This window comes from Eptatretus burgeri, chromosome 3, assembly GCF_056783735.1.
Source record: "Eptatretus burgeri isolate ZD-2024b chromosome 3, Ebu_testis_v1, whole genome shotgun sequence".
Taxonomy (NCBI): Eukaryota; Metazoa; Chordata; class Myxini; order Myxiniformes; family Myxinidae; genus Eptatretus; species Eptatretus burgeri.
Genome location: NC_140963.1, coordinates 116,461,334 through 116,474,426, shown reverse-complemented (window position 1 = coordinate 116,474,426; position 13,093 = coordinate 116,461,334). Strand labels below are relative to the sequence as shown.

The window sequence follows — 13,093 nt, the reverse complement described above, 5'->3', positions numbered from 1 at the left end:
TAAGGGAGAATCTTATCTCCTGTTGAGAGTCCATTCAAAATGGTTGCAATCATGTGTCCTCCGAGTGCTGATGGATGGAACTGAAATAGCTTCAAAAATAATGTTGATCACGGTAAAGAATATTTTTTTCTATATTAGAACAATGTTTAAAGCCACCCAACGTAAATCCTCGTTCACTCCCAGATAAAATATACTATGATAATTCAAGTTCTCAGCCTGAATATTCATATATCGAATTGGGAGTTAATATAAATTCATGGATGTACTAACCTGAGAGAGCTAAAGTTATTAGGTATGCCTCAAACTGTATCGCGGTTGGGAAAATACAGTGGGATAAACAGCCGAAACAAAGTGAAATGAGGTTTTCAATTTTTCAGGGCAATTTTTCAAAAAGTGAAAATAAGGTTTTCTGTACTTTGCTTTGCTTTGTTAATTCTTTTATAATACCGAAAAACGTGTATAACAAGCGAAATCCTTCAATACAGCACATGTGGTGAAGCAAATGAGTACACTAATGTTAAAATATGCAATTTATGCTTTTTCAGTTGAAAAACAATTAAAAAGTGGACTTAATATTTGAAATGTAAAAAATCTTTTTATTATTGTGATAAGCATATATATATCAGAAGGAATGAAATCGTTTGATACAGCGTGGCAGGGAGCCACAAAAGAAGAACTTAGCTTTCAGCGTTCGGCGCGAAATGCGATGGTGGGCGGAAATGACGTCTTTCGGCACGAAATGCGATGGTGGGTGGAAACAACGTCTTTCAGTCGTTCGTACATGAGAGGGGCGCATTTCTTGCATTTTTTTCCGTCAAGCAATAAATTCAATGGTTTTCACATATGTAACACGTAAGTTTCACAAATTTCCATTGAAATACTCGGGTATTTCCGTCAATTGTCGCCATTTCGGTGTTGGTTACGCACTGCATCTACCGGACGGCGGTCATTGGCTGTCACAGGCACGAGGGGGAGGGGGGAGGGACACTGGGGACATTTCAAACTCGGTGCAATTGTATACAGCGCACGTGCTGTAACAAGCTATGTCTGTTCTTGACCGTGATATTGCAATTTTTTGTGGAAATTACCCATTTCTCACATTTATAAAGATTTATTTCACTGCTCCATTAAGCCTGGTGTTGGCTTAGTGGTCAGGGTGGCGGTTTTGAGATCCAAGAGTCCTGAGTTCAAGTCGGCCACTGAATTAATAAATACACCAGGAGGTTGACTCAACCTGTCATCCTTCCGAGGTCGGCAAAATGAGCACCAGTGTACGGGTGAGGGGGACACTGCATCAGCGCCATAGCCACGTCCCAACCAATGATGCAACCAGCAGCCACAGGCTGCACTCGATGGAAAGACTGCTCCATTAGTTAAAGATATTCCCCCCCCCCCCCCCGGTGTCACTTGTGAAGAGTAGTCAAGTCAACGGCACCCTGAACAAATGCTTTTCAGCCCATATCACCTTCAGTCAAACGTCTGGCCAGGCAGGCTAAAGACTGGCTGACCCCACCAGGTGCTGGGAGTAATTGGAAGAGTAACTTGAGGTAACCCAGTGGTGAAATGCTCTTTGAATTATTCAAAGTCCTTCATTCAACCTCGAATGAATGAATGAATGAGGGATGTTCTGAAAGAGAGGTAAAATATTTATTAGTATAGACCATTCCCACAATAGCAATTTGAGCAGCCTTTGTACATTACTATGGGCAAAACGACTCACTGACCGGGTCCACCAATGAACTCTGCATTTTCAAAATCTTAGTTCAGTTTATTTGCTGCAACTGCAATGCAAATGCAAAATTATAACATTTCCTCATAACTTTTTCCAACACAGTTTTTCATGTTGCAGGCAAAGAGCATTCTTCGAGCCGTTCAGGGAGGAAGGGGTTGAGAAAGTGCAATATGAGATATCTCAACGAAACCGGCGGTGGTACAATCGACATAGATGCCATCTGCTCATTTGAATAGTAATTAAAAAAAAAATACCCCCGAGCGGGAGTGCCGGTCATCTCTGCCAGAGGTCGAAAGTAACTCTGTGCCACACTGGAATACGGGCAGTTCATAAAGTACGTACGCTCTACTTCAGGGTTTCAAAACCACCCACCCCCCCCCCCCTGAATGCAGGCTCGTAACCACCCACTCCCCTCATACATCGCTAATCGCTTGCAAAGCCTGCAGTTCCTTATGAACCGATGTTTGTAAGCCTTGACGATGCAGTCCCTCGCGGTGTAATTTACCTTTTTCTTTTAATATCACAGCACGTGTCATTTATTTTCATAAAAGTATAAATTGACATTCAAGACAATGTAAATGTCGTAAATGAAAGTAAGTGTGCATATAAACTTGTGTTCCATTGTTTTAGTTAAATCTGACAACAGCTTCAAATGTAATATTTGTCTCGGAGACTTCCGGTTCTTAATTTAATACTTTTATTTTTGTATGTACTTTATGAACGGCCCATACGAATACATACGGCCCAGGTGTCAATTATCAGAGCGAAGTTTGAAGGGCTATAAAATCGGAACGAGAGCAAATTTCCAAAAAAATGGCTCGTGTTGTTCTAGATAATAGTCCATAGTATCTGAATCAGTAATAACATTTGATCTCTCTTGATAAATGAGGGAGGAGATACAATTTGAAATCGACGATTTTCGCAACTTTGACAGCCTCGTGACGTTGACCTCGACCTTGAAAGTTATATCGTTGTGCATGTCTCATCAACCTCTATCCATTCCACTATTGGTTATTTGTCTCCACTCTGTTTGATTGTGGACGGGCGGACAGACTTCGAGATGTTATTATTAGGTAATCTCTACTGAGATGATAGAGATGACCTAAAAAACATGGTCAAGGAGCAGAAGACCAGCATGTAATTTGCTTTCAAGTAGCAAAGCTTCATTTATTGGCCTTTGGTGAACAAGTTGGCAATGGCCAAAAGGATTAAAGGCAATTCAAGTTAGCAGTTTAATAGAGCAGCTTGGCAAACTATTACACAGGATATTGTATGATAACATCATAATCAATGGTTGATTAGAGGATGCAATAATAAGTGAAAAAGGACAAACTGTCAACCAAATGTCAAGATACGGGCAAAGAAAAAAAAAAAACAACTTAACTACTTTCCAAAATTAGACGTGGCCGACTGCTGAATACACTGGACTGAATTATGAGGCTGTGGGTTAAAATCCAGTTTATAGCAATTGGTTTGTGAAGTGTTTGGAAACCAAACTGGCCTTAGAAGAATTGTCATGCTTGGAATAGGTTGGTTCAAATAAACAAATAAATAAATTACCTTGACCTTTAGAGGGCAATCTTGCGCTGCTTCATGGTTTGGTGTACAGGTGACACCGGTCGTTGCTTTGTGCTCAATTGAAGACCTTTGGGAAACTTGGGTTAAGCACCAAAAAACAACAAACAAAAATAATCTCCGTAACAAGTTCAACTCACAGCTTGTGCATTTCAGAGCCAAAACCACCATTTTCAGTGACCCATACGTGGGGGGTCAACTTTTAAAGATCACGAGAGCAAATGCTTTGGTTTATAAAGATTTATTTCACTGCATTCAATTGGTAAAGCAATGGTACAGAAAAGTCGATTTCCACAAATGATTAATGTACTTGGCCCAGTTCAAACAATATTAAACGTCTTAAAAAGAAACAAAAAACAACAACCATATAAACAAAGGTAACCTTGATTGCTTTTTGTGTGCAAGATATCCAACCAACATATTCATTCCACAGATGGACGTCTAAAGTAATTAATTATACAGACGTGTAATTTCTGTTTACACGATGGTAAACCACAGCCGGATGGCAAGGCAACAGGCCGGCACACTCATTTTGCAAGATCATGTTGCACACTCCTTTTTGAGTGGGCTTAGAAGGTTTCGTAAGCTTGGTTTATGCCGCAGATTAGGACACAAGCCAACACCACACCGAGTATCTGAAAAACGGATAAAGTCGATGCTGTTAGGTTATGCAGAAGCGTTTCTTTAATTTTTATTTTTAAATTATTTGTAAGCAAGGAAACATTTATTGTACATTAAGAAGAAAGGGAGCCAAACAAACAAACAAACAAAAAAAAAATCAAAAGATAGTCTTCCTGGAAAGGTGTTGGCAGCAGTAACGATGGATAGGTTTAAGTGGGAATTCAATGAGAACTAAAGCATCGGAATAAAGTGGTACATGGGCATTGGCAGGACTGGTACGTAGCTGAGTTATGGATGGGTGATTGTGTCGGTGTGTAGTGATCGTGAAATTAGTGAGAGTCTCCCAAAGGTGAAGGTGCTGTCTGTCTGTTTGTTCATTCCTCAGACTGACGGTGTCTCCTCACCCCAATAAATAAAAAAAAATATTAAATAAAAGTAAATATATTAAATTTTACAATTTAAAATTATAATTTATATTTTTGGTGAGTTGCATGCACACAATATCTATGTTTACACCACTGTTCTCATGCCCACCCCCAAAGAGAAGTTATTTGTTTGCACCACAAGACTGCAGGTTAGAATCATTGGCTGGGGGTACGGCTTTGCTGCTGATGCAATGTCCTCTGCTGGTTGGGGCAGGAATTTATAATTTGCTCAAGGTGCTGGTGATAGATCGCCTACTCTTAACGAAAGACACGTGGGATCTTTAGCATCCACCCACGTATGCTGGCAGATGGGACACCAAGTTTAACGTCCATCCGAGGGACGGCACACACACACATTGATGAATCACCCAGCCTGTGAAACACCAGGATGACAGTTTATAGCTAGGTCAGGATTCAAACCCAGGCGAGACAGCTTAGAGGCAAGTGTGCGTCCCTCCAGGCCATTCTGTCAGCCCCAGTGAATATAAACTGTTGCATTGAATTTATAATGGCACAGATGCCGTGCAGGTTTGATGTCTTGATGAGCCAAATGACCTCCTCCTGCTTCCAAGTCCTTTAAAACTATGGAATTTTTGACCCTTCTATCTTAGTGTTTAACCTTTTTTGCTCATTATTCATCTTCCCTTCCTTCGATATGCCTGGTGTTGGCTTAATGGTTTGGGTGGTGGGCTTTGGATACTCGGGTCCTAAGTTCAAATCCCGCTCAGCTGTTGAATACCAAGTGGGGTTAACTCGGCCTGTCATCCTTCCGAGGTCGGCAAAATGAGTGCCAGCTTGCTGGTGGACTATGTCGGAGGGGCGACCCATCCAGGATTGTGCCGAATAGCCAATGAGACTGATTAAGCAGCACCAACACTCTGCACAGAGTGTGGTCCCAATCTCCTCCTCTTCCTCCTACCTACAATCTTCAGGGTTTGTACAATGTAGATGCACCACAATATGTGAACTTATCCACATTTAATCTCCTCCCGGTGTGTACCCCGGTCAGAATAGGTACACCGTATCCCTGCGTGTCGTAAAAGGCGACTAAAAGGGTTGACGTCAGGAAGGGCATCCGGCCATAAAAACATCGTCTCAAAAGGAAACCATGATGAGTATAACTGATTGGGCAGGGTACAGTCCGAAGTACCCCGTGGGGGTCCTCACCCCCTCTCGTTAAAACTCAAGGTGGGGAACCCGATCGAAGCAAGGGAGGAAATTTTTCCATTTATGATGACCAATCGTCTGATGCCCCACGTGGAGATCGGTTTCTGAGGTTTGGTACATGGAATGTAGGGACAATGACAGGGAGATCTGGAGAAGTGGTTGAAACATTGGTCAGAAGAAGAGTGGACATATGATGTGTGCAGGAGACACGGTGGAAGGGAAGTGGTGTGAGAATGGTGAAGGGAAGGCAGGGGCAGAAGTACAAGTTTTTGTGGCAAGGGTGCCCGGAAGGCGTGCATGGTGTTGGTGTAATGTTTTCTGAGGAGTTTGTAGACAGTGTAGTGAGTGTGACTAGAGTGAGTGAAAGGTTGATGATGGTGAGAATTGTGATCGGAAATCTCTTGGTGAACGTCATCTCGGGATATGCCCCACAGGTCGGTCGAAGCGATGAAGAGAAGAACATGTTCTGGTGTGCGATGGAGAAGTTGATGGAAAATGTGAAAGATGAGGAAGTTGTTGTGGTTGGAGGAGACTTGAATGGACATGTGGGAAGGAGTCCAGATGGTTTTGAGGGAGTCCATGGGGGTTATGGAAATGGTGTGAGAAATGGAGAAGGTGAAAGGATCTTGGAGTTTGCTGATGGAGCTGATTTGTTGATTTGTAATACTCAATTCCAGAAAGCGGATAATAAGCTTATTACATACACGTCAGGTGGGTTGACGACAACCATTGACTACCTGATGGTGCGTCAGCGAGATAGGGGAAACCTCGGGGACACAAAGGTGATCCAAGGGGAGGAGACTGTTTCGCAGCACCACCTGGTTGTCTGCGATATAAGGGTGAAAGGTGCGCGGAGAATTCGGCGGGTGAAGTACCAACCAAGGATGAAGGTGTGGAGGTTGAAAGAGGCGACAGTGAAGGAAGCATTAAGAGAGAGGCTGAGTATGGTTGAAGATGATGTGGTTGAGCTTGAAAGTGGTTGGATGTCAATGAAAGCTAGTCTATTGGGAGCCGTTGGTGAGGTATGTGGATGGACAAAAGGACCACGAGGCACTCGGAAACATGGTGGTGGGATGATGAAGTTGGAAAGACGATTGAAGAGAAGAGGAAGAAGTTCAAGGAATGGCAAAAGGCAAAGGATACGGTGGAAGAAGAGGCTGCACATGAAAGTTATAAGGAAGCCAAGAAGGCTGCAAAGAAAGAGGTTGCAGAGGCGCAGGAGGCCCATAGGAAAATGTTTGGAGAACGCTTGGATTCGGAGGAGGGTAAGAGAGCGGTATTCAGGATTGCAAAGCAGATAGCGAGAGAGAGATTTGATGTGACGGGGGTGAGTTGCTTGAAGGATGAAGTGGGACAAATTGTTGTGGATTCAGATGGAATTAAAGGAAGATGGAAGAGATATATGGAAAGGCTGTTGAATGTAGAAAATGAATGGGATAGAAACAGAGAGTAACCCGGTTTTAGGACCAGCAGAGAAGATAACTGAGAAGGAAGTTGAGGAAGCTAGAAGAGCAATGAAGAGTAGAAAAGCAGGAGGGCCGACGGGAGTTGTGGGAGAAATGTTGAAGGCAGCGGGAAGTTGGGGTGTGAAGAGAATGACAGAGATCTGTAATGTGGTGGTGAAAGAAGGCCGCATTCCAGTGGATTGGGAACTGAGTACCCTCGTCCCTCTGTACAAGGGGAAAGGTGACCCTCTGGACTGTGGCTCCTATAGAGCAATAAAGTTATTGGAGCATGGAATGAAGGTATTGGAAAGGGTGTTGGAGAAGAGGATAAGGAAGAAGGTAAAGATTGACGAAATGCAGTTTGGATTTATGCCAGGAAGAGGAACGACAGATGCAATTTTTATTGTAAGGCAGTTGCAGGAGAAGTACATGGAGAAGAGGAAGAAGTTGTTTTTTGGGTTTGTTGATCTGGAGAAAGCATTTGATAGGGTCCCACGCGAAGTAATGGCATGGGCATTGAGGAAGTTAGGAGTGGAGGAATGGTTGATCAGAGTAGTGATGGCCATGTACGAGAGAGCACGCACAGCTGTAAGGATGAAGGATGGGAACAGTGGTGAGTTTGAGGTGAGGGTAGGAGTGCACCAGGGGTCGGTACTAAGTCCACTTCTATTTGTAGTTGTGATGGAGGTGCTGGCTCGGAGGGTAAAGGAGGGTTTACCGTGGGAGCTGCTGTTGATTGCAGAGAGTATGGATGGACTGAAGGAGAAGATGAACAAGTGGAAGGAATGTATGGAGGCAAAAGGTTTGAAGGTGAATATCGGAAAGACGAAGGTGATGGCAAGTGGTAAAGCATGTGGTGAGGTGGAAAGGACTGGGAAGTGGCCGTGTGCCGTGTGCAGGAAGGGTGTCGGAGTAAACTCCATTCAGTGTACAATGTGTGCTGAATGGGTTCATCGAAAATGTAGTGGGTTGAGAGGGTCATTAACCAGTGTGGCAGCGACATTCAAGTGTAAGGTGTGCATCGAGGGAGCAGCAGATGAAGGAATTGTTGAGTTGGATCTTGGAGATGGTGTGAAACTGGAAGGGGTGAAAACATTTTGCTATCTCGGAGACATGCTGAATGGAGAAGGTGGATCAGACTCTTCGACGGTTGCTAGAGTGAGATGTGCATGGAAGAAGTTTCGGGAACTGAGTGGCGTGCTGACAAAGAGGGGAGTGTCGTTGAAGCTGAAGGGAAAGGTGTATGCTTCATGTGTGAGGAGTACGATGATTTATGGGAGTGAGACATGGGTACTGAACATGGAGCAGCAACAAAGGCTGGAAAGGGTGGAAATGCGAATGGTTCGGTGGATGTGTGGAGTATCGTTGAGAGAGAGGAAGACAAATGATGACTTGTGGAAGATGATGGGAATAGAGTCTGTGATGGAGGTTGTGAAGAGAAACAGGTTGAGATGGTTGGGTCATGTGTTGAGGAAGGATGAAAGTGACTGGGTGAGAGGAGTGTTGGAAATGAGTGTAGTCGGAAGTAGAGGACGGGGAAGACCGAGAAAAACTTGGCTAAATGTGGTGGAAGAGGAAATGTGGGCAAGGGGATTAAGAAGGGGAGATGCAGAAAACAGGGTAAAGTGGAGAAGATTGTCATGGGGCCCGCAAGGCTAACCCCCGCTTTAGCGGCCAAAATGGCCTTTAAGTGTGTGTGTGTGTGTGTGTGTGTGTGTGTGTGTGTGTGTGTGTGTGTGTGTGTGTGTGTGTGTGTGTGTGTGTGTGTGTGTGTGTGTGTGTGTGTGTGTGTGTGTGTGTGTGTGTGTGTGTGTGTGTGTGTGTGTGTGTGTGTGTGTGTGTGTGTGTGTGTGTGTGTGAGATCCACATTTAATGAATTGACATGTATTAATTCAGACATTTCACACAAAAATAATTACAACAAAATAAAGTGTTTACAGGTACCAACTTCCACCAAGCAAACATACCTGAGCAATTCCAATGGCAAGCAAAACTGCTCCTATCCACTTGAGATTGTTTTGCAAGAATTCCTCCACAACATTACTGCAGCCCTGTTTGGGGTCACAACATTTATTGATTATACAATGTGATCAAATGTACCGTAGTCGGGAAAAAGTGTGTGAGTGTGTGCGTGTTACAGGTTTGTCGGTCAGGTCACATGGGGTTTCTCAGACCTGCTTCCCGACCTTTCACTGAAGTCGAAGAGCTGCAGATAAATCCGTGGCACAAGCAACCACGGACACAGTCTGAGACAATCAATTTAGGTAGGGTCCTCAAGTCCAATTTCCACGTTACCTTTCCTGCAAATTAATTCCCCCCCCCCAGATTGGGAACCGTGCTCTCTGCCCCACTACTGTAAATCAAGAAGAGCCGAGCGATGCCTTAAGTGGGACATCGGCTAATCACTGATCACAACGAAACTGCAGGGCAGACCTCCCATCCACTAGAGCAGTGTTTCTCAACTGGTGTTCACCGGAACCCTCGGGTTCCACAAGAGGTCGCTCGGGGTTCCGCGAGAAACATAACAGTAATAAATAGGCTAATGTATTTTTATGAGCCTGGTGTTGGCGCAGTGGTTAGGGCAGCGGCTTGGGATCCAAAAGGTCCTGAGTTCAAGCCCCGTTGGGCCACTGAATTAATACACCAGGGGGTTGACTCAGCCTGTCATCCTTCCGAGGTCGGCGAAATGAGTACCAGTATACTGGGCTGGTGTATACCCCGGTTAGAATAGGTGTACCATATCCCTGTGTCGTAAGAGGCGACCAGGGTTGCGTCAGGAAGGGCATCCGCGTAAAACATGTGACAAATCACTATGCGGATCATACGGATGATCCGCTGTGGCGACCCCTAACGGGAGCAGCCGAAAGAAGAAGAAGAAGATAGGCTAATGTATTTTTGAGTTGTTTTTGTTCGATTTAATATTCGTAATTTTACTATACACGTACGGCATATTGTTGGAAACTCCTTGGTTATTATAATAGAGGCTTCAACCTCTTGTATTATTTACAATTATAACCATAGGGAATGTATTTAACGATGTCTATATGGCGCCAGTGTGAAACCACCCTCACTGGTTAGTGGACGTCCTGTACGCAGCGGATTCGTGCATCATTGAGTGACTGACTCAAGTACGGGACGCATGCACGGTGTCCATCTATCTTCTCTGTGCTTCCGAGCGTGAAGTCTCTCTCAAGGTTTGTTCTTCTGTTTACCTTTTGTGCTTCAGCTTTATTTGTTTAAGTTTTGTTGATCAAGTTACATGAGGTGCGTTTTTTAATTGTCAAACAGACTCAGGGTTGACAAACACTTTCAAAAATGACGTTTTCAAAAAAATAATAATAATAATTTGTGAATTAAAACCTCGGTGTGAGGTCTCATAAACGAGCAGTATGTTTTTTTTTTCATTGCCAATAAATTTGACAAAAAGGGGGTCATTTTTTTTCCTTAAACCAGGTATCCGAAGAAAATATATTATATTTACCACGTGAACTACGATAAAAATATAAAAGAGCTAGATATTAACAATGGTATATAATAATTTTTATGCAGGGGTTCCCTGGGACATGAAAACTATTTCAAGGGTTCCACAAGGGTAAAAAGGTTGAGAAACGCTGTACTATAGTCTAACCAATGGAGAAAAGACGATCGGGCAATTTGGAAAGTTTATGTAAGCTTTAGCAAAGGACACGTATTTACAGGGAAAAACAGTTTGCACGAGAAAGATCTTACTCTTAAAATAAATACACACGAGTGCTTTTGTCAGTCACCTTAACATGACTCTACAGACACAGGCACCTGTTCTCTCTGGGGAAAGTAGACAAGCAATAGGGATAGCCAGAGAGATAAAGAAGGCGGGGCTTATTCGTGACCCCCTCACTCGCCTGCCGTAAGCTTGCGGGCTCAAGTTGGTCCCAAAGTGAAAAGCCGGGGGGGGGGAGAAGGAAGAGAGGGTGATGGTGAAATGCACCATGTGGGGAGAGATGCAGGTGAATGCGAGTCAGGAAATCGCGAATCTTATTAATAAGAAAAATAAAGAAACTAAAGAGCTTTATATTTCCTTGTGGTGTAAATAGATGAATTCAAATCAATCAAAATAATCTCAAACAAATAAAGAATTCAACAGGCATTGATAGAACGACGCGGAGCTCTCTTAACGCAACGTGGCTAAAAATAGACAAAGAGCTGCCTTACTTAACAATTAAACATGAGACAAGGGTACCCAGCAGATCATTCAGGGGGGAAGAGAAATCCAGTCTCGCTCACCAAATAGAAGTTGTTGTACGTCAAAACGTCCTGAAATGTGTGAGCGTGCCTTGGTCCAGTGCCATGCCTTGCACCCACTTGCAAACAGGCTTCAACGCCAGTCAATGTCATGTCATCACCCCCAGGAACCAGGGACGCCAAGAATCAGGTATGGAGCAGAACCAGCAGGGATGGTCCAACTGTCACGAACCGTCAGGACGACAGTCCTCCCGTCCTTTTTATAGGCGACCACTGTGGGCGGAGCCTCAAGCAGACTTCAGACAAATCCAGCTTACCTATTGGCACATCGTTGCACGTGACCTCCAACCGTCAATCTCGCGATCATCCCTTCCTTACCAGAGTGAGACTCAACCCCCAATCAACACAGGCCCGGCCCACGACACTGCGTTTGGGGAGCTGGATGGGCACCAAAGGGCAGCCATTTGCCGGAATTGCCGAGTGAAAATGTGGGGCACTCACAAGACGTCAATAGTGGGCATCGCCTCCCCATTTGGCCTGAAACAAGCAGGATCCAACCAGCATCCATGAACGGGATGTCGGGCATCAATGGAAAAAGGTGGATGTCAACGTCGGTGAAAGAGAGGTGGGTGAGGTAAATGATCCACAGCCGTATTTGACCGTCAGAATGAATGAAATGTGAAAAACCCGAGGTGTGTTTAATCAAATATCCTGCAAGTCCAAAGTGTCCTGATGGAAAGAGGTAGAATGAGTCTCCGTTGGGCGAACGGCTCTCTCTCGCGTGCATGAACGTATCGTAAAGAGAAAAAGGCCATCCCATAAGAAAGGGAATCTGTTCTATACCCTTCTCCAACACATCAAAGAGTTAGAATCCCACCAGACAAGGGGATGGGTCTATTCTGGACATGCATTTATGGAAATAACTGTCTGAGACCTGGATGTTGTGTACGTTAGTGGGATCAGATTCTGAAATCCATAACAATAGATACACATACACCACATTATCCAGCAAAGATTATATACAAGCATTGGAACATATGGAGAAGCTGGTCCTTCATTATAAAACTATTCATTGTATAAGAATGAAGATATTTAATTACAATTTCAAAGTACGATTAAAAATGAAATTGTATGCCTCCCTTCCTACCCTCTTCCCCCGCAAAAACAAAAAAATATTCATTTCCTCCTGTTTATATTTCCATTCACATTCTATTCAAAATCCTCAATCACAATGCAAAGATAGCATTTAATGTTGTAGACCATCAAGGTTTTTAGATTACTGCAGATCTTAGAAATGTGGACTCATTCACTCACTAACCGGCATAGCACCATTATGAATATATCCCTGTTTGCTCAGGGATACTTGAGTCTAATAGTTCACCCAATAAATTCCCACATTCATACAGTAGATCGAAGCATGGACAAACCACCAGGAAAGGACACTGCCAACTTTGATATAATCCACATTAAAAGTTACAAAATCAGCTTGTTGTTAAATTGGACAAAAGTGTTACAGTTCAATTAGACAACTTTGTCAAACTGTGCAACATGAGATGTGGAAATGAAGCCCTTGGGCCTTGCATTGCACCTCAGACCACAGGCTCAACAAGCCATTTTGAAATGTTAAGGCCAATCCGGCATGCTAGTTGAGCCCGTGGACTGGAAGGCCCAAGATAAATGCAGCCAATGTTATTTTGGAACTATTTGCTGTGGCTGCAGATACTGCACAGAATCTCTGCATTCTTCCCTTGTTATTGTTAAATTTGACAACTGTTGCAAATTGAATGAGAAAAAAAAGAAGCTTCCGTATCAACGACAGAGCCTCCGATTATATACATATTGTTACGGTGGTGGAAATTCACAGAACACCATTCAGGTTCCCCGAAGATCAGTTATTTCGATAAGTG

At 43.7% G+C, this 13,093-nt stretch overlaps 1 protein-coding gene across 2 annotated transcripts in view; it reads right to left on the bottom strand.

The window, feature by feature from the left end:
• Positions 1-3,532: 3,532 nt before the first annotated feature.
• LOC147030791 (CD63 antigen-like) overlaps positions 3,533-13,093 on the bottom strand; it is a 29,856-nt gene continuing 20,295 nt past the window's right edge. For both annotated transcript variants that reach the window (XM_085875206.1, XM_085875207.1), the window contains exons 7-8: positions 8,933-9,016; positions 3,533-3,942 (exon numbers count right to left, since the gene is read on the bottom strand). In XM_085875206.1, the coding sequence (XP_085731332.1) occupies positions 3,877-3,942; positions 8,933-9,016 (150 nt within the window). In that variant the 3' untranslated portion in view covers positions 3,533-3,876. The remainder of the gene's footprint in view (positions 3,943-8,932; positions 9,017-13,093) is intronic.